The sequence below is a fragment of the Littorina saxatilis genome, linkage group LG6 (assembly GCF_037325665.1).
Source record: "Littorina saxatilis isolate snail1 linkage group LG6, US_GU_Lsax_2.0, whole genome shotgun sequence".
NCBI classification, from domain to species: Eukaryota; Metazoa; Mollusca; class Gastropoda; order Littorinimorpha; family Littorinidae; genus Littorina; species Littorina saxatilis.
In genome coordinates, this window is record NC_090250.1 from 43,705,560 (window position 1) to 43,728,203 (window position 22,644).

Sequence of the window (22,644 nt, forward strand, 5' to 3'; positions counted from 1 at the left end):
GCGTGCGTGTGTGAGTGTGTGTGTGACGTGTTGCTCTTTCTTCCTTTCTTTCTCGAAATCGACTACAATTCCTTTTTTTCCAATGAGTCTGTACTTGTCCTTCCTTCTCTCTTCCTCTCTCTCTCTACCACGTATACTTGTACTTATAATTACTTGCATAGTATGCATTTGATTTTATGAATAACCACATATGTATGCTCTTCATGCCTCATCTTCATCATCATCATCATCATCATCATCATCATCATCATCATCATCATCATCGTCATCTTTATCATCACGTGCTGAAGTTTTCTGACCTCCTTTTGTTGGTGAACTTTTTAACTTTTTAATTTTTAATTTTTCAATTTTATCATTGCGTGTCTGTGCGTCCCAAGGACAGATTGTAAGAAAAGGCGTAGCCTTAAATCTTAATCATTGTTAAATAAAGTTCAATTCAATTCAATTCAATTCAATTCTCTCTCTCGCCTCTCTCGCACCTCCCTCGCTTTCTCTCTTTCTCTCTCTGCTATTCGACCCGCCACCATTCTCTCTCATTTCTGGCATTTGCTCTTCGTACCCCCCCCCCCTCCTTTCTCTCTCTCTCTCTCTCTCTCCTCTCTCTCTCTCTCTCTCTCTCTCTCTCTCTCTCTCTTTTCTCCATCTCTCTATCTCCTCGCCCCGCCACAATTCGGTTTGTCCCCCCCTCTCTCTCTCTCTCTCTGCCCTCCCTCTCTCTTACCTCCATGGTGAGGTTGGTCACGTGACGCCTCATGGGGTCCACAACGACCCAGACACACACCACGCCAGAGTCCAACACCAGCAGGCCACCAATCAGAAACAGCAGGTGCCGATCCCGTAATAACTGAAAAAGACAAAAAGCAAGTCGAAGAAAATGAGTCTCTTACTCTCTGTCTCCAACTCTGTGACTTGCTCAGTAGTTAACCGTAACTGGCAAATGAAAACCGGGTATCTTTTTTTGTGGTGGGTGGTGTAGGGAGGGTGGTGAACGTATTATTTCTGTGTCTGTAGAAAAAGTTATCCAAAAAGCCAAACATTCTTTTTTTTTAAAGAATGCATTACGGGGTTGCAGCTTTTATTGCAGGTAATACAAAAACAGTTTCCAAGGAATGTCAGCTGCCCAACATTCATACTCAAGTTGAAAACACTGGTGTCAAACTGTCAATAAAAGCAAACAAGAGGCGAAGCCTTCAAGGCTCACGTATGAAATAGACAAACAGTAACACAAACTCAATCACTCCGTCACACATACACACACACACACACACACAGTAAGCATAGGTGACACTGTGCAAGAAAGCGAGACACTAGATCTAGATCTGTCTGTCTACATGTAGCCTACTTACAGGGACACGACTAAGAGTAATACCTAATATTCTGGACTCGCAACGAAATATACAAACAAATGACAATGAACAACGCTTCGACCTAATGGTCTTCAACAGGTTAAAAAAAAAAATGAAAACAACAATACAAATATCAAAACGACTTATCAGAGAAGATGATGTCCTCCAAGCGCAAAAGAAGGGGGAAAGGGAGATAAATTAAAAAGAAAAATGAGCAATGAAAAATGAAACCAAAACGAAACAAACCAGAACAATAACGCTTGAAGGGCCTGAAGTTGAAAGAGAGAGAGAGAGAGAGAGAGAGAGAGAGAGAGAGAAGAGAGAGAGGAGAGAGAGAGAGAGAGAGAAGAGAGAGAGAGAGAGAGATGAGAGAGAGAGAGAGAGAGGTGGAGAGAGAGAGAGAGAGAGTGTCAACAATCTACGACACGACTGCCAACTAGTCTCGGCCCGCTCAAAAAACAATGACCGAGACTTTCAGTAATTTCTTCGCGTGACGTCTAACCCTCTTACGCCATAATGTGACGTCTTCAAATGACGAAATTTCTACCACAGACATACACACGCACAAACACACGCACAAACGCACAGACAGACAAAGTTACGATCGCATAGGCTACACTTCGTGAGCCAAAAAGCGAGACTGATAATGGGCTAGATAAAACCAACAGCCATTTAGAAAACATAAACCACCGCAAAAGAGCAGCTAGTGCGATATATCACATATATTATCATATCAACGAATCTAGTGCATAAATCCTAGATTTAACAAACGAGTTATATCAGCTCAATCTAAGTGGAGAGAAAGAGGGGGAGAGGGGGTGGAGGGTCTGTCTTTCTATTCTTCTGTCTGTCTGGCCTATTTCGGATTTTCAAGTTTATTTGGCAATAAACTATTGGGCGTCATTCATTTAACTCCTTGCATTTTCAGTTGTCTGTTCTCTGCGCATGTCTATCTTGTGAACATCTTTGTTGTGTGCGTTACAAAACGAATGTCGCAATACACAAACTTCTTCAAAAAAGACGAAACTAACAATACACACACACACACACACACACACACGTAACACACATACAGGAAACACACACATACAGGAAACACATACACACACACACACACACACACACACACACACACACACACACACACACACACATACACGCACACACACGCACACACACACACACACACACACACACACACACACACACACCGTCAGCAGAAATTGAGGGGTTGCGATAACTAAGAGGGTGTTACGGAACAAACCCGCGCGGCAGCCAAGCAAATCTTCCCCGTTTGATCTCTTAAGTGGCCATACCGCTATCTTTATGCTTCAAGCTTTCGCTTCATGCCTTTCCCTCTTTTCTGTTTTCTCTTCTTTCTTTTTCTATTTTCCTTTTGGCTTCTGAGTCGTCAGAAGGCGCGTGTACTTCTCTCCGTTCTGGATGCATGTTCCCTGTCCGCTGGAACTCTGCACTTGCACTCTCATGGTCTAGCTGTTGATTGACTTGGATGATTTGTAGATTTTTTGGGGAACAGTTTGGGGCAATATGTTGGAGGATTAGAGTGTGTGTTTTATTGACTTTGATGATTTTTGTGAAAAGAGCTTAGGCGGTGTGCGTTGGTGGTAGGTTTGAGATGAAAAATTAGAGAAACATTGCAGTTCTAAGATGTCCGAGGAGATTAGCACGTTAAACTACTTAACCGTATGACAAACGCTTCGACATAGTGTAATTGGAGTCATACAAATCAACTCCGTTCATGACAAAGAACCATCTGTCTGTCGATTTGTCTGTCTGTCTGTCTTTCTTCTTGTCGTTCGCTGTTCGGTCGGTCTGTCTGTCTGTCTGTCTGTCTGTCTGTCTCTCTGTCTCTCTGTCCGCCTGCCTGTCTGCCATTTATATCTGTCTGTTTCACACGACCACAATATATTATTCAGCTCTGTGTAACACGACGAAAAACAGCTTGGCAACGCGGCAATCATTCACATTCCAATCCTTTTTCCTCAGAACCGATCATTCGTTTTTAACACTGAATAGCGTATGTCAGTCTGCTTGCCTCGTGTCCTCATAATTAGTTACCCTTTCTTGTGTGTCATCGTTACCACATGTATCCCTTCCCCTTTTTGTCTGGACACATCATTCTTCTAGGGGGACATTCCATATGACTCTAAAGAGTGCAACGTCCTTGAAACTTCATCTTATATCGGGCGTCTTCTGTCCTTGTCATCTTATTTCCTTTCTCTGTTTGTCTTCTTTCTGGTACATATGACCTTCCCTTATTTCTGGACGGATCAGTCTTTGGGGCAAAAGTCCATCAGTCCGTAAAGAGTGCACAGTCCCTGAACTTTAAGACCTGTCTGTCCGTAAAGAGTGCACAGTCCCTGAACTTTAAGACCTGTCTGTCCGTAAAGAGTGCAAAGTCCCTGAACTTTAAGATCTGTCTGTCTGTAAAGAGTGCACAGTCCCTGAACATTAAGACCTGTCTGTCCGTAAAGAGTGCACAGTCCCTGAACTTTAAGACCTGTCTGTCCGAAAAGAGTGCAAAGTCCCTGAACTTTAAGACCTGTCTGTCCGAAAAGATTGCAAAGACCCTGAACTTTAAGACCTGTCTGTCCGAAAAGAGTGCAAAGTCCCTGAACATTAAGACCTGTCTGTCCGTAAAGAGTGCAAAGTCCCTGAACTTTAAGACCTGTCTGTCCGTAAAGAGTGCAAAGTCCCTGAACTTTAAGACCTGTCTGTCCGTAAAGAGTGCAAAGTCCCTGAACTTTAAGATCTGTCTGTCCGAAAAGAGTACAAAGTCCCTGCACTTTAAGACCTGTCTGTCCGAAAAGAGTGCAAAGTCCCTGAACTTTAAGACCTGTCTGTCCGTAAAGAGTTCAAAGTCCCTGAACTTTAAGACCTGTCTGTCCGAAAAGAGTGCAAAGTCCCTGAACTTTATCTTATACAGTTTTCAGTGACCCCCCCCCCCCCCCCCTGCTCTTAAGACACCCCCCTCCCCCAATTTAAGACCTCCCCCCTTTTATACCTTACTTGTTCAGATTTTCAGTTCATAACCTCTGTAAAGTTACTTCCATTTTAAGATTCTTTTCTTCATAAGACCTTATTTTCTCAGATTGTCTCAGGTCTCAATAGTGGGGTGCCACTGTATGTCTCCCATCTTACCTTGCTCTTCACCAGTCCGTGGTGCGCTCTCGTAAAGATCTGATGGACGCGGAAGGTCTTGGCAAACATGGCGCCGAAAGCCAGGGAAAACCCGGCTGCCAGAAGAAACCCTCGAACCTGCTCGAGAAGAAGAGAAAGAGAAGGAAAAACAACGCGTTATAAGCATGAAATCCTCGCTGCTGGCTCTGTGAGTGTTGTGACTGTCAACACGTGAAAAAGGACTGGGTGCCTAGGATGATGAGAATGATGATCGATATGTCGTTTGAATATTCGTCATTATGATGGTATGATCGATTTTTGTGTTCTTCATTTTTCGTCGTTATGTATTTTTGGTTCCCATCATGAACGATCTTTGTTCCATTATTCGTGGTAATTAATTTGTGCTTGTCGTGACAATGAGATGATCGACATGTCGTTTGATTGTTCGTCATCATGAACGATCTTTGTTCCATTATTCGTGGTAATTTATTTGTGCTTGTCGTGACAATGAGATGATCGACATGTCGTTTGATTGTTCGTCATCATGAACGATCTTTGTTCCATTATTCGTGGTAATTTATTTGTGCTTGTCGTGACAATGAGATGATCGACATGTCGTTTGATTGTTCGTCATCATGAATGATATATTCTGATGGACACGTGGGGGAATTCGGGGGCTGTGATTAGATGGTCTCTTCCGATCATCAAAGCATAATGCTACGGAAGTCGGCCATTTTTGCCAATATCCAAAAGCATATTGACAGTAACAAAGACGCATGGTTCCGGTTTACCCATCTGTACCACACGATGTTTCAATCGACAACAGCACACACTGACAACTTGAAATTCCTCTCGGGAAAGTTTTTCAGCTTTACAAATGTCGATAGCATACCCTTTTCTGCTTACTTCCTGATGGACAAAGCCTATTATTTTCTGTCCCTAAACACCACAAATGCCCAAAGTCGAAAGATGTAGTACAAACCAAACAGGGGAGTAAAACGGAACAGCCGTTTTTGTGTGCCTGTGTGAGCTAAGTTGCCGACTGACACAAACTTTCGCATTCGGCTTTTCTTATCTCGTAACTCCACACTAATTACCATAATTCCCCTCTGAAGTATTGATGTTCAACCCATGACACTAACATTCATGTAGTCGTTTATAACTGAGGTTGAAAAATTCGCTTCATGACGAGACAAGTATAAATGCCATTCACAAAACTGAAAACTTCGCTGCCGTCTGTTCGCGTTGTACGGATTAGCTGTTCTCTTATCCTCCCCTTGTTGCATCCCAGTTCTTCAGTTGTTTCTAGTTTTCCGTTGATGTTGTGTTTTGGTCTTCTTCATAACTAGTCTTGTTAAAAATTTAAAAAACTCAAACTTCTTTTGTTGTATACGAATGAACTAATAAAAGCTGTTTAACAGCTGTGCTGTCAAATCGAGGTTTTTTCCAAAGTCAGCGTGGCGCCTGCACAAAACTAGTGCGCATAAGAAACGGCGTCTGCTATCAAAACCTGAGATCAACTCATCGACGCAAAAACTGTCCTTTTGTAAGTTTGGAACAACAAATCAAGGTCAGAACAGCTATATAATCGCTATTGTATTTTCAGCGTAGCAATAGGGTCCGATATTTAGACTCGAACAAGTATCAGTAATGCGACTCGTCTTCGACTCGTCGGCATTATACTTGTCTCGTCTAAATATCGGACCCTATTGCTACGCTGAAAACACAATAGCTGTTAATGATATGTTTTGTTTCATAATTCGTTGTTATATATTTTTGCTCATCTCCTCGAACAATATTTTAATATATTATTCGTCGTTACGTATATTTGCTCATTATCAATTTAAGATAATTGATATGTCGTTTCATAATTCGTCGTTATGTAATGCCACTAGTCATCCTAGTGACATGCTTGATCTGTCGTTCCATTATTCGTCGTTGTCGCTCCAGATCATGAGATGAAATGATCGAGATGACGTTGAAATATTCGTTGTTATGTATTTTCGCAGTTCATCATGGTCGACATGCCAGGACATCCTTTGTAAGAATGTCGTATTTTTTAAGCTGATAATTATGTTTAAGTCTTCCTAAAGACACTATATGCTGTTTTACTTGGAACTGACCAGTCGTCCTTTTTAAGCTGATAATAATGTTAAGACACTATATGCTGTTTTACTTGGAACTGACCAGTCGTCCTTTTTAAGCTGATAATAATATTTAAGTCCTTCTTAAGACACTATACTATTTTCTTTGAACTAACCAGTCGTCCTTTTTAAGCTGATAATAATGTTAAGACACTATACTGTTTTACTTGGAACTAACCAGTTGTCCTTTTTAAGCTGATAATAATGTTTAAGTCCTCCTTAAGACACTATACTATTTTCTTCTAACTAACCAGTCGTCCTTTTTAAGCTGATAATAATGTTTAAGTCCTCCTTAAGACACTATACTATTTTCTTCTAACTAACCAGTCGTCCTTTTTAAGCTGATAATAATGTTAAGACACTATACTGTTTTACTTGGAACTAACCAGTTTTCCTTTTTAAGCTGATAATAATGTTTAAGTCCTCCTTAAGACACTATACTATTTTCTTTGAACTAACCAGTCGTCCTTTTTAAGCTGATAATAATGTTAAGACACTATACTGTTTTACTTGGAACTAACCAGTCGTCCTTTTTAAGCTGATGATAATGTTTAAGGCCTCCTTAAGGCACTATACTGTTTTACTTGGAACTAACCAGTCGTCCCTTTTAAGCTGATAATTATGTTTAAGTCCTCCTGAGACACAAAACTGTTTTCTTACGACTGAACGGACTCTCGTTTTTAAGCGGAGCAGCGGTAGACAGAATAAAAGTTGTTTCGATCTCTTACTCCGCTTTTCATCTCCATCAAAGAGACCCACAAAGTGCTCAATGTTATAATGTGTGTATTTTGCTTCCAAGATTATGCGTCTAGACTGTGTTTACACCGTGACACACTTTTCCTCCAACTTAAAGCAGCAAGTCTTTCTTCGCTGATGATTTACTGGTCAGGAGATTTACTGAATCTTAAACGGAAACTTTGTATCTACTTCTTCGCACAAGAACGAAATTATGAGATTTACTCCCCTCTTTTTTTGTTATGTTTACCTTTTAGTTGTGTGTGTGTGTGTGTGTGTGTGTGTGTGTGTGTGTGTGTGTGTGTGTGTGTGTGTTTGTTTGTGTGTGTAAATGTTTGTGTATGTGTGTGTGTGTGTGTGTCTGTGTGTGTGTGTGTGTGTGTGTGTGCGTGTGTGTGTAAGTGTGCGTGTGTATTTATGTGTGTGTTTATGTGTGTGTGTGTGTGTATGTGTGTGTGTGTGTATGTGTGTGTGTGTGTATGTGTGTGTATGTGTGTGTGTATGTGTATGTGTGTGTGTGTATGTGTGTGTGTGTGTGTGTGTGTGTGTTTGTGTGTGTGTGTATGTGTATGTGTGTGTGTGTGTATTTACAGACACAGTACTGTAAAATGTAGGTTGTTTTGCAGCCGAGGGGAAAAAAAGACGACACAAACGACCGGGAAGAACCGGATTAAAATACATTTACATGGACCGTTTCATTTCATTGGTTAATCCTGGTGAAAAATGTGGAATCTTGCGTCTTTAAGCAACTGCTGTGGTGTTCGTTGATCAGCGTGTTTTTTCGTGAATCGACCACCATCGTATGAATGGTTTCTGATGAGTCCTGCTCGACTGCATGAAATGAATGAATTTCTGATTCCTGTCTGAAGCTTCAATCAGCCGTGTACTCTAATGAAAACAAAAATAACAAAAAAGGAAATGAGAAATGTTTTCATAGAGTTTTGATTAGTTTTCTGGAAAAAGACGACCGAGGAACCATTTTACGGCCGCCATCACCATCATCTTTCTACCGAAATCCTTCCAAAAAAATGTTCTTCTACTTATCCATCCATTCTATAAGTCCGCCATGGCGCCCCTTCTGCCCCCCCCCCCCCCCCCCTTTCGACATCCTTCCCTACCGCCACAACACCCTCCTTGTTTCATTTACACTGGTATTAAACCCACCCCGCTCTTCCTTTACTCTCCAATCCCCTCAGTGTTCTTAATCAAGAAACACAGAGCTGCATGCTGCGAAAAACACAGGAGATACGTACAGGAAAACGGCTTAGCAATTCGATGAATGCTGCGGTAAGGACAAGAAACCGTATCAAAGACGTATGGAGCCCCGCTGGATTCTATTCCTGTCAGAATTAGGTGTTTGTACTTGTGTGTTTTGTGTCCACATAGGGTACGAGTTTTTTTTACGGAGGTTGTTGTCACACACAAAAATGCTGGTGGATGAAAGTTGTCCATTCACGAAATCTGGCCGGATGTAAGCAGTTTATACGCGTAGTCTTAAAATATCAAACAAATACTGCCAGCTGCACTTTATCCTGGACAGCTAAAAGAGTAGGTAATTACTAAGTATATACATGCACAAACACACACACACACACACACACACACATACACGCACACACGCACACACGCACACATACACACACACACACGCACACGCACACACACACGCACACACACACACACACACACACGCACACCCACACACACGCACACACACACACGCACACACACACGCACACACACACACACACACACACACACACACACACACACACACACACACACCTACCGAGCACCATTCTACCCTCACCACTGTGAAGCGACTGGCAGCATTTCAAGAACCAGTGTTAACAGAGAACTCTTAGAAATGAAGTTAAAATATTCTTCTCCGACATACATTCGATTTGTATCATGTACCGGTTGACCACGTTGTTGTTTTGTTTCTGATTCGCTGAGTGCAGAAAAGCAGCATGTTAAGAGAGAGTTTTGAAATAGATCTTGCAGAAATTAAGTTGAATTGTTACTTTCTTACAGATGTATGATTGCTATTTTTATTGTGTATAAACAACTGTGTTGTTCTGTTTTTGTTTCGCTGTGTGTTGAATGGCAGCATGTCGAAAGATAGCCTTTTTGACAAAAAAACTCGTTTCTTTAAAAAAGATGTTTTATTCTTCTGATCTTACACGTGTCATTTGTATTGTTGACCGCTGCGTTCTATGTTTTTTATTATACCGGTTTTATTTTCTTTTTAATGAGAGGTTGGTCCCAGAATTTCTGTTTGATAGTTAACTCTTTATCGCAATTCGAATCCTTCCTTCGTTTTCCTTCCTTCTCTGTTTTGTTTTTGTTGTTTGATCGGGTTTTTTTTTTTTTTTTTTTGGGGGGGGGGGTACACATAAATTGAATCGCAACAGGAAGAATATTAAACCTTGGTGGACTTCTATGGACATCCGTGTTTTTTGTATCCTCATCTTAATGCATTCCTTTTCACAACTTACGCCTACAATCTCATTTGCAGCGGCTTTCGAGGCTTGTTTATCAATAAATAAAACTGTACACAGCTCTTATCCTTTAATCACTAACAAAAAAGATAAACGAAGAAATACCCGCTGACAGGACATCCTTTCCAATAAAACCACAAAATATGAACTTGTCTTATCACCCGTGAAACGAGACACGTAAACCCCATACGAACTACGACTTAGTTGCAGCACAACTTAACTCCACCCAACTCTTGTAGCATCTAATCTCCCTGCAAACGACGACAAGTGTGCACGAAGACACAAATTTAGCAGGACACACACCACTCTGTAGATCAATGCGGGGGTGGGTGTTAATGAGCTAAACGGTTGTGTTGTACCATCACATGGAAGTGCACAGCAGAACTTCCTTTTCGGTCAATAAAACACATAGCGCGCAGATCAAGAGAACTACTCAATAACCCCTTCCCTTTAACTGTCTTCTGCCCCCTCTCCATCCACCAACCTATCCTCCCTCTATCATCCCCCTCAACCCCCCCCCCCTCCCCCCCCCCCCTCCAACATCCCGAACCCCATCCTGACCTCAGGTCAAAATGAGTTCGGCTCATTCTCTCCCTGACAGGATGCCTTGAGTTTCCTTGTCTGGCAAGGAAACTGATTTTTGTACATATTTAGAGCTTTTTATATTTAGTCAAGTAAGAGAATGAGCCGAACTCATTTTGACCTGAGAAATAGTGACAGCGATCATCAAAGTGACAGTTGGCGTCCATGTTAGCACTGCGTAGCGCTCCTGCACATCGCGACTTTGTTCGTTTATCTGTCTTTTCGTTTATCTGTATGTATGGATGTGCGTGTCTGTGTGTGTATGCATATGCGTGTGTGTATTTGTGTGCATGTGTGTGTAAATATGTGTTGAGGGAGGGGGGACGTATGCGTTTGGCTGAGAAGGATAGCACGCTTTTCTGTACCTCTCTTCGTTTTAACTTTCTGAGCGTGTTTTTAATCCAAACATATCATATCTATATGTTTTTGGAATCAGGAACCGACAAGGAATAAGATGAAAGTGTTTTTAAATTGATTTTGAAAATTTAATTTTGATCATAATTTTTATATTTTTAATTTTCAGAGATTGTTTTTAATCCAAATATAACATATTTATATGTTTTTGGAATCAGAAAATGATGAAGAATACGATGAATGTAAATTTGGATCGTTTTAGAAAAAGATTTTTAATGACCAAAGTCATGAATTAATTTTTAAGCCACCAAGCTGAAATGCAATACCGAAGTCCGGCCTTTGTCGAAGCCTGCTTGGCCAAAATTTCAATCAATTTGATTGAAAAATTAGGGTGTGACAGTGCCGCCTCAACTTTTACAAAAAGCCGGATATGACGTCATCAAAGATATTTATCGAAAAAAAGAAAAAATGTCCGGGGATATCATTCCCAGGAACTCTCATGTCAAATTTCATAAAGATCGGTCCAGTAGTTTGGTCTGAATCGCTCTACACACACACACGCACAGACAGACAGACAGACAGACAGACAGACAGACACACACACACACACACACACACACACACACACACAAACACAAACACACACACACACACACACACATACACCACGACCCTCGTCTCGATTCCCCCTCTATGTTAAAACATTTAGTCAAAACTTGACTAAATGTAAAATCAAAATCTTTTGCTGAGCCTTATAAACCTGTGTACCTTATCAAATATGTTTTCGTTTTCAGAAAGAGACAAGCTTGACAAAGCCCGCCTCTTTCTGAAAACTAAAACACATCTTGTTTCTTTTTTGTTGGGTCTTTTACGTCATCTTCTTTTCAGGAACTGAGAATGGCTTGCAAAACTTTGTGGGACTCCTGCTGAGACGGGTAAATATATTGACTTACTTCCTTTTAGAACAACTGCCTGTTTACGCCCAGAGAGGTAATCTTGGAACCAGATTAAGAGCCGTCCCCGTATTCCGATTGCTTCCAGTTTCCTAATGAGGCCCTTGTGCCATACTTTATCAAATGCTTTAGATATGTCAAAAAATACGGCTTGTGTAGGAATATTATTGTCTAGAGATTTACACAAGTCATTATACAAAGAAACTAACTGGTAGGTGGTGGAATCTTTTGGTATAAATCCAGACTGGTAAGGCGTAAGAATGCTGTTGAGAGTTAAGTATTCAAATACTCGTGACTGGACACATTTTTCAAACACTTTTCCGATACAGCTTAGGAGAGAAATGGGTCGATAATTTGAACAATCAGTTTTATCTCCTTTTTTAAAGATCGGTGATACATGGGCTTTTTTCCATTCCATTGGAAACCTGCCTTCCTGGAGAGATCTGTTATACAAGACGGTTAAAGCTTCTGAGATGTGCCTGGCACTAAATATCAAAATTCTGTTGTGCACCTCGTCGGGACCAGCGGCTTTTGTTTTATCTAGGTTTATTAAAACTGTTTCTACTTCCTGAGTACGTAGGATCACATCGTCCAAGACACTATCTAATCTGTCAACGTCAGGAACGTTGTCATCATCATTTGGTAATTTTGACTGTTCAACAAAGAATTTATTGAAGAGTGTTGCTTTTTCTTCATTTCCATAATGTGTTACACCATCAAATATTAAGGGTGGAATTGCGTCAGCGTTTGAACCTCTTTTCGCCAAGAACGATTTAACTAATTTCCACCAACTTTTTGTCCCGAAATTATTCATGTCTGATACTCGAGCGTCAATTTCTTTTAAATATTCTAATTTCCGGGTTCGTATAGCATCTGTGTAATTGTTGCGGATATTGCGAAAGGTTTCCCATGCATCGGGTGTATCCAAACGAACTGCTATTGTATGGACAACTCTTTTCTTATTCCGTAATTTCAATATGTCTGATGTTAACCAGGGGGCATCGTTTTCACGCACAGTTACCGTTTTAACAGGCATACATTTCTTTGCTAATAATAATAACTTTTCTGAAAACGTCTGTGTTGCCTTGTCAATACAATCTTGACTCGCGATCTCTATCCAATTAACGTTCTGTAATTCAATCGTTAGTGCATCAGCGTTTAGTTTATTATAATCAAAAATAACACGTTTAAATCTATTCTCTTTCGGAATGTGATTTTTCAACTTCAGTAATGGAACTGAGTGATCACTACAAACTGGTGGTAGGACCAAGACCTCATCAACAATGTCTGTACTTGCTGTTATAATCAAATCAATACAGGTTTTGGAAATTTCGGTTATTCGGGTTGGGAATTCAACCAATTGGTGTAGATTATTCAGAAAAATAATATCTAATAAGTGAGTGGAGGGATTATTACTGTAATCAGAATTAAAATCTCCAAGAACAAAATATTTGTGGGGTAAATTGCCAACCCTTCTAATTGACTGGTCGACCAACTTCCAATAATCTACGGTTGAATTTGGAGGTCTGTAAAAGGAACCAACAAGAATTGTCTCCTGATTCAATTTCGTTTCAATCCAGACTGCTTCTAAATCTTTAACATCTAAATCAGGTCTGTATTTGCAAACTAAATTATTCTTAACATAGACTGCAACCCCACCGTGTGGATCATTGTGTCGATCTTTTCGTACTGGTAAGTGAAAATCTTGAATACGAATTTCGTTATCACTGACTGTTTCTGATAACCAAGTCTCGGACATGGTAACAATATCAAATTGCTTCATTTCAAATTCTAAAATATCCAATTTATGTCTTAGACTTCTCACGTTCATGTGTACGACGACCAATTCCCCCGAAAGCCTTGTGTCCCGAGGTCCAGGATTTAAATGCACATCACCAGCCAGCAATATTAAATTCAATATATGCAATAAAACAAATACAACAGAGATTGCCATAAAAATAAATACACGACTAAACCTGTCAAGGCTACGTGTTACAATAAAGTCTGTTTGGACAGGAGGACATGTGTTTGCTTTACAACGTGAAGTGGGAGTCAAGGAATTAGCAGTAACTAACCGTTCATAATCACCTTGACAAACGTGACAATTATCAACGTAGTATTGTTGCCGGTGATACAGGAAAAATCGTGCATACCACCTGCCCAGATCCTTTCGTCACACCCAGATTCCAAATTTGACAGAATAAAAGGACAAGGAAAATCACAACTACAGCATTGTCCCAAACACTGATACTGGCAGTTGTCAGTGTGGGTGTGGGTGTGTGTGTGTGTGTGTGTGCGTGCGTGCGTGCGTGAGTGCGTGTGTGTGTGTTTTCAGCAGACCCCCATTAAAGATGCCTTCATTATTTATGTCCATTTTTAGGGAATGCCAATCTAACTAACCAGTGACTTTAAACAAAATAATCAACATAAAATTTCCCACTTTGCACACACAGCAATCAGAATGTTGATTGTTGGTATGTGACCAAGCAGGGGATGGCTATTTCCCGAGTAAAACTCTTAGGGTTAACCCTAACCCTGGCCAGATCTGAGATGATGAACCAAATCGATTACGCGTGATGTGCCTTTAAAGAGGAAAGTCATCAAAAGATTACCAAGGGCTTCTGCGCATGTCAAAAGCAATGCATTAAAAAGTATAGTTCACAGACAAGCTATGTCACCGTTCAGTTCCCACGCCAGTCGTCACGCGCATCGTACCGGTTCAGCCCGGATACGTGTGACTCATTCCTGCAGTTAGGTGCACACAAGACTGGGGTTGTATCAACACTGACTGGGGTGGTATCAACACGGCCGCTAGACTGACTCATCTGCTGCACACAGTCAACATGGGGACCATCTGCTTCTTGTGTCTTTGGTTTGCAACTCTACTTGTCGCATGTGGTTTTCATGGAACAGGTCCAACTAACAGTTCATCGGACAACATACCAATATGTTTGTGGGGCCTGGATATGTGCCAACAGGCATCGGACAGGGAAACGTGCGGAGAGAACTGGTGCGAGTGTTGCAATCGCGTGGAGCCACACAGGGCCCCGATGTATGCATACTGCATGGAACACTACGGTAAACTCACTTACATTCCCAAGTTGCCAGGCATTGAATATCTTGATCTCAAGAACAATTTTCTGACTTCTCATGACATGACTGAACGGTTCTTTACGAACGTCACACATGTAACATATTTGGTCCTCGCAGAAAACAAAATCACCTGGCTGGATCAAAGCGTGTTGAGGAACATGAAGAATCTTAAATGTCTGAGCATTGGTGGTAATCCCCTACAGTCGCAAGCAATTGTTCGAAATATGCTATCAGTGCCCGGATTACATGCTCTGTCTGCACAAGAGTGTGGTTTACCTATGCTGAATTTAAACTTATTCCGAAATATATCGTCTAATGTCAAAACATTTTGGTTTTCTGGCAATTCCATTAACATCTCAACGTACGACATGACTGTTTTTTGCCCACTCACCGAGCTGCAGACTCTCTCTCTGCGGGGATGCAGCATCAAGTACATTACGAGTGAATGCCCCCTAAAGCTTGAGAGCCTAGACCTCTCTTACAACATAATGGAAAACTTCTTTAAGACCTGTATGCACAATAACGAGTCAATGTTTCCGAATCTGACTGTGCTTACTCTTGAGAAAAACAGTATTAGTTCGATAAACGAAGCTTGTCTGCCAAAGTTAAGAACTCTTGATTTGACCGCAAATCAAATGATCCGACTTACTCAAAATTCTTTTGATCGGAAGAATTTTCCCATGCTTACTGAACTCGACCTGAAGAGTAACCCTAGTGCTACACCTTTTATTCCGAACAACACCTTCAGTAATCCGTCATTGATCCGTCTTACCCTGGACGCCAATCGCATCCCCTTCGACATAGACTGGCTGGTTGGGACGAATGCGTTCGCTAACAGCCGTATAATGTATCTTTCACTGGCAGGGAACAAATTCGAAAAGACCGACAATGGGCGATTTTTACAGTTATTCAGTCATCTACCGCTCAGAGCACTTACGCTGTCGAAAAACAATTTGGACCTGCTTGCCCTGAAGACACTATGGATCTTCAAAAATCTGGAGCTCTTGGAACTCCAACGTACCGGAATAGCGAGTTTGCCTGACGGAGCCTTTGATTCTTTCAGAAGCCTGGTCCATCTAGATTTGTCAGACAACAAAATTACATCGATAAGCGAGCTTACATTCAACCATGAAACACGAAAGCGACTGGAGGTTTTGTTTTTAGACAAAAATCCATTTATCTGTTCTTGTGAATTAATGTGGTTCAAAGAGTGGTTTGTATCTCAGCCCAAGCTCTTCATACGTCACACGTACACCGAACACAAATACACATGTGACAACCTTCCTGGAGTTAATTTGACGGACTTCAGCATGGTGGAACAAGCCTGTCTGTTGAGCCGGTCGTTAAACGTGATGATCGTGTTCACGTGCACCCTCATGATCGTCACACTCACCACCGCCTCCCTCGTCTTTCGTTTCCGTTGGAACATCCGTCTGGCTCTCTACGAGGCCTTCAGGGGTCGCGGTGACGTCAGGAGATTGAGACTGCTGGCTGACCACTTTGACTACGACGTCTTCGTGTCCTACGCCAAAGAGGACCTTCCCTGGGTCTACCAGCAACTCATGCCGGAGCTGGAGGGCCGCCAAGGGCTAAGGCTATGTGTCCACGAGAGAGACTTCATCCCCGGCAACAACATCGTGGACAACATCGTGGAGTGTGTGCAGAGCAGCAAGAAGATCCTGATGGTTTACTCCAAGGACTTTTTGCGCAGCCAATGGTGTCAGTTCGAGCTGACGTTCTGTATGAATCACGTCATGAACTATGATGACGTCCTGCTAATCGTGTGTGTGGATGACGTGACGTCACGTGACATGACGGCGGCCATGATGGCAGTGCTGAGGACGACGACCTACATCCAGTGGGAGGAGCTTGACGACGCCGTGCATTCCTTCTGGGGACGTCTTCGTCTGGCTCTGCACGAGATCATTCCACAAGGTGTCGCCCTCCCATAGTGTGAGTGTGTGTGTGTGTGTGTGTGTGTGTGTGTGCGCGTGCGTGCGTGCGTGCGTGCGTGTGTGTGTGTGTGTGTGTGTGTGTGTGTGTGTGTGTGTGTGTTTGTGTGCGTGTGCGTGTTTGTGTTTTATTCTCTTCTTCTCTCCTAAAAGCTGTAAGCTGACAAATGATTTAAAGCCGGCGAGCAATCAATAAACCTAATGAGTATTGTATGTATAATATATAGGTTATTAATGTTTTTCTGCCATGTACTCTTAAAAGAGTTTTTTTTTTCTCTCACCGGCACGGTTGGCCTAGTGGTAAGGCGTCCGTCTTGTGATCGGGAGGTCGTGGGTTCGAATTAACCCCGGCCGGGTCATACCTAAGACTTTAAAATTGGCAATCTAGTGGCTGCTCCGCCTGGCGTCTGGCATTATGGGGTTAGTGCTAGGACTGGTTGGTCCGGAGTCAGAATAATGTGACTGGGTGAGACATGAAGCCTGTGCTACGACTTCTGTCTTGTGTGTGGCGCACGTTAAATGTCAAAGCAGCACCGCCCTGATATGGCCCTTCGTGGTCGGCTGGGCGTTAAGCAAAACAAACAAACAAAGTTTTTTCTCCTGTGTGTAAATTGTGAACACGAGACAAATAGTAAACACTCAATGTGAGAGTATAATAAGGTGTACAGAAGTTCTGTGTATATCATCTAAAAGGCAAAAGCAAAAGCAAAACCGATTGAAAAGTCTTCTTCTGAAAGGGAATTGTGCTGTTAAAATAATGTTGCACGCTGTCAAAGGAAAGAATTTGACATGCATTGAACACGATACAAACAGAAGGAGTTCAACTTTGTTTTGTCTTGTTTTAGCATTATATCTATTGAAATACCTGCTTTAACCTGTTAAACAGACGAAGATTGACCATAACTTCAGACTAAGTGCTTAGATTGAGAATAATTATGTACAGTCCCCGGCGAAAGAAACGCAACTCATTCGCGCCCGCTGTTGCGAGTGATTTTTCGTCATTTTCAAATTGTCGTAAAATATACACAAAGAAAAAAGCCAAGCACCCCCCTTCAATTTCGCAATGACTGATTTTTAAAGTTCTGGTATGGAAACAGTAAGTTCAGGAGCTCGGTTTGACAAATGTTATCGACAAGAGCAACTCTTTGGAAATAACAGCACACAAGAAAACTCCAGTTTTGATTGGTTTTAATCGTGATTTGGTACCTTGCCAAAAAGTGACGTTTTAACCCTAAAACAGTACCCCTGATAAGTATGGAGCTGCAAGCTGAAAAAGACAGGTTTAGGTAAATGTGTCATGAAAAAAATGTAATTGAGAGTGCTCAGATGGCATACGCGATTCAAAAGTTCAATATCGAGTGAAACCCCCGCGTGCCCGGATGACGGCGTCAACCCTGCGTCTCATCCCTCCAGTCAAACGTCGGATCTGTTCACGGGTCACTTGCAACCACTCACGATGCAAAGCTGCCTCCAATTCACATAATGTCTGCACAGGAGGCTGCAGAGCTTGTATACGACGCCCCAGGATGTCCCAAATATGCTCCAGCGGATTAAGATCTGGACTCATTGCCGGCCATGGGAGTGTTGTTACAGCGTTGTTCTGGAGGTAGTCCACTACTGCCCTGGATCGATGAGGCCTGGCGTTATCATCCATGTACACGGGTCTTGTGGCAAGTGGGTGGTTGTCAAAATGAGTAACGACAACAGGTTCCAGGACATGTCGCATATACTGATCACCCGTGAGGTTGCCACGTATGGTGACAAGGTCTAGCTTGCAGTCATGGGAAATGCAACCCCAAACCATGACTGACCCGCCACCGAATGGAACAGTTTATATGATGTTCCTGGGTGTATAGGCCGTGTTCCTGTGCCTCCATACCCTCAGTCGGCCGTCAGTGACATGGAGAAGGAATCTGCTTTCGTCCGACCAGTGGATCCTCCTCCACGTTCTCAGGTTCCATCTTTGTCGTGCCAGACACCATGCCAAGCGTCTTCTCTTGTGGTCATCTGTCAGTCGGGGACGCTTAATGACTCTTCGGGCTGCCATTCCTGCAGCTTTCAAGCGGTTTCGTACGGTCCTGGTTGACAGATGTCGATTTGGAAGCCATGTTCGTTTCAGGACGGTACTCGTTGAAAATGGCTCACGCCGAATTATTCGGAGAAGTGCTCGGTCTTCACGTTCTGACGTCACACGGGGTCGCCCTGACTGTGGACGGTCTTTAAAATCCCCAGTCTGACGATGTTTGCGTACCAAACGGCTGATGACGGTGTAGTGGTAGCCAAGTTGACGACCAATCGCTTTGAAGGATGCTCCTGTAGCATCCATTCCTATAATCTGCCATCGGATCGCCTCTGATAATCGTCTTCTCGCCATGTTCACAGAGAATGTTTGCAAATTGTCGTCGCCCAGTGTTAAATACAGAAATTTGCACCGTGAGCATACTGCCTTTTTTAACATTCATGGGTTGCATGCTGCACGTGCTTCTCACAGGCAGTGACGACACAATCTTGACGCGTGAACTTCCCAACCTTATTATGGAAACCCATGTATGTCATTACGAAGAAAAAAAATGGTAAAACAAATTTGACTCAATTATTATCATTCGGGGGGTGCTTGGCTTTTTTCTTTGTGTATATGAACCAGATAAGATAAATCAAAAAGGAAAACAGATTCGTAGAGGATAATTTACTGGCTGTACGACAACTGCATAGTATTTAATCGTTTTTATCGTTTACTTGTTCATAAATTGTGTTAAACAGCAAACGTGTCTCTTCAACATGCTAAGAAAATCGTAAAAATGCAAAAACAAGTACACAAAACTAACATTTTTGGAAGAAATTCATTTCTCAACAGCACCATTTAATTAGAATTATTCGCCAAAGCATTTAAGACTAAAATAAATGAGCAAAGATCACGTAGACAGTGTTAAAAAGAGTTGTTTGGCAAAAGCTTATTTGCACGGAATCGAGACGAGGGTCGTGGTGTATGTGTGTGTGTGTGTGTGTGTGTGTAGACCGATTCAGACTAAACAACTGGACCGATCTTTATGACATTTTACATGAGAGTTCCTGGGAATGATATCCCCGGAAATTATTTTCATTTTTTCGATAAATACCTTTGATGACGTCATATCCGGCTTTTTGTAAAAGTTGAGGCGGCACTGTCACACCCTCATTTTTCAATCAAATTGATTGAAATTTTGGCAAAGAAATCTTCGACGAAGCCCGGACTTTGGTATTGCATTTCAGCTTGGTGGCTTAAAAACTAAGGAATGAGTTTGGTCATTAAAAGTCGGAAGCTTGTATTTAAAATTATTTAGTTATTAAACGATCCAAAAACAATTTCATCTTATTCTTCGTCATTTTTTTATTCCAAAAACATATACATATGTTATATTTAGATTACAAACAAGCTCTGAAAATCAAAAATATGAAAATTATGATTAAAATTCATTTTCCGAAATCGATTTAAAAACAATTTCATCTTTTTCCTTGTCGGTCCCTGATTCAAAAAACATATAGATATGATATTTTTGGATTAAAACCAAACTCAGTAAGCTAAAAAGAATAGAGAGACAGAAAAGCGTGTTATCCTGCTCAGCGCGACCACTACTGCACTATTCTGGCTTGTCGATTTCATTGCTTTTGTCACGAGCGGTGGACTGACGAAACTACGAATATGCGGTCTTGGTGAAAAAAGCAGTGCGTTCAGTTTCATTCTGTGAGTTTGACAGCTTGACTAAATGTTGTTATTTCGCCTTACGCGACTTGTTGTAATGTGTTATGGATGTAAGCAGATTCGCGATCGTCGATAATGATTTTTCATGGTGTTTTGTAATTTTTAAATTACAGAGGAATTTTTATTTTAGACAGTTTCAAGCGAGCTATTTTTCGCGGATGTATTTACTGTGCAAACAACTCTAAATATGGCATATGTGTCACGTGATAATCAACCGTTTTCCCGCAGTGGGGCACTGCGGTTATGAAATTAAAGGCCCCTCCTGTTTTTGGAACCGCAGGAGCTTTCTAGTTTGCTGTTAGGTAGATTTTTGGTTCCTCTTTCCTGTCATGCTCTCTTTTTCTTCATGAATTCTTTTCTTTTTTCTACCTTCTTGCTCATTCACCTGTATTTTTTCCAAAAATCTCTTCTCTTGCCGCTTGTCTCGCGATTCATGTATAGTTTAATCTGTTAGTGTTCTGATGTAAGTCCAGCAGTAGATAGGTACTGGAAACTGGTAATCTTCCAGTAGGTATTAATTTAGTTTTACTAAAGCCTGCTGGGACACAAGTAATGGGTTAGTGCATTTGTAAACAGGAATCGCTTGACAAGTGGCCCCCTTCATCCCCCCCCCTTCCTCGTCCTGATATGGCTCTGCGTAGTCGGCTGGACGTTAAGCAACAAATAAACAAACAAACAAACAATCTACCGTTTGGTTTCGGCCCTCGCTGGAGCAGACGATTTTTTTGACAGTGATGCAACCATATATTACGGTCTCCCTCCGGCAGCAGTCCCAAAATTTCGACTTGTTTTGACCTTAGAACGATGTCTTTATCATAACTGTGAAGAACAGAACGGAGATCACTGTCGAAGTCGGCCAATCTGCAATCATTTTCGTCTCGCGAACACTGCTCGTGAACAACATATGGGAGATCACTCTGTATTCTTCTTTTGATAGATTCGCGTAGGACTTTCGCGTTCGGTCAGAGAGACAACTGGCGATAGCCGTGGAGCGAGGATTATCAGAATGCCCGAACCCATCCTACCACTACCACCAAACACAACCCACCTACTCATTGAAGTTGGGTGCACAAAATCCAATAGCACAGCGACAAGAACCTCAATTCTGGAAAATGAGATTTTGCAGCAGCAGCAAAAAGAAAACCCACAAAAAAACAAAACAACGAAAGAAAAAACAAGTCGCGTAAGGCGAAAATACAATATTTAGTCAAGTAGCTGTCGAACTCACAGAATGAAACTGAACGCAATGCCATTTTTCAGCAAGACCGTATACTCGTAGCATCGTCACTCCACCGCTCATGGCAAAGGCAGTGAAATTGACAAGAAGAGCGGGGTAGTAGTTGCGCTAAGAAGGATAGCACGCTTTTCTGTACCTCTCTTTGTTTTAACTTTCTGAGCGTGTTTTTAATCCAAACATATCATATCTATATGTTTTTGGAATCAGGAACCGACAAGGAATAAGATGAAAGTGTTTTTAAATTGATTTGGACAATTTAATTTTGATAATAATTTTTATATATTTAATTTTCAGAGCTTGTTTTTAATCCGAATATAACATATTTATATGTTTTTGGAATCAGCAAATGATGGAGAATAAGATAAACGTAAATTTGGATCGTTTTATAAATTTTTATTTTTTTTTACAATTTTCAGATTTTTAATGACCAAAGTCATTAATTAATTTTTAAGCCACCAAGCTGAAATGCAATACCGAAGTCCGGGCTTCGTCGAAGATTACTTGACCAAAATTTCAACCAATTTGGTTGAAAAATGAGGGCGTGACAGTGCCGCCTCAACTTTCACGAAAAGCCGGATATGACGTCATCAAAGACATTTATCAAAAAAATGAAAAAAACGTTCGGGGATTTCATACCCAGGAACTCTCATGTCACATTTCATAAAGAACGGTCCAGTAGTTTAGTCTGAATCGCTCTACACACACACACACACACAGACAGACACACACACACACACACACACACACACACACACACACACACACACACACACACACACACGCACACACACACACACATACACCACGACCCTCGTTTCGATTCCCCCTCGATGTTAAAATATTTAGTCAAAACTTGACTAAATATAA

General features: G+C 41.6%; 2 protein-coding genes across 2 annotated transcripts in view; one reads left to right on the forward strand and one right to left on the reverse strand.

Annotated features, from left to right (window-relative positions):
* LOC138968026 (gamma-aminobutyric acid type B receptor subunit 1-like) overlaps positions 1–22,644 on the reverse strand; it is a 174,930-nt gene that overhangs the window by 43,109 nt on the left and 109,177 nt on the right. Inside the window, exons 12-13 of the mRNA XM_070340586.1 lie at positions 4,509–4,625; positions 722–844 (exon numbers count right to left, since the gene is read on the reverse strand). Coding sequence (XP_070196687.1) covers positions 722–844; positions 4,509–4,625 — 240 coding nt within the window. The remainder of the gene's footprint in view (positions 1–721; positions 845–4,508; positions 4,626–22,644) is intronic.
* LOC138969635 (toll-like receptor 1) lies at positions 14,704–16,828 on the forward strand. The gene is made up of 2 exons (XM_070342493.1): positions 14,704–14,808; positions 16,076–16,828. Exons 1-2 carry the CDS (start codon positions 14,704–14,706, stop codon positions 16,799–16,801), a joined length of 831 nt encoding a protein of 276 aa, XP_070198594.1. The 3' UTR covers positions 16,802–16,828.

Excerpts from the sequence above, each read along its gene's own strand:
- LOC138969635 (XM_070342493.1), top strand. The coding sequence starts at position 14,704 with ATGTTTGTGGGGCCTGGATATGTGCCAACAGGCATCGGACAGGGAAAC. Across the intron at positions 14,809-16,075 it reads GAGCCACACAGGGCCCCGAT|CCCAAGCTCTTCATACGTCA; the intron begins GTATGCATACTG and ends TTTGTATCTCAG.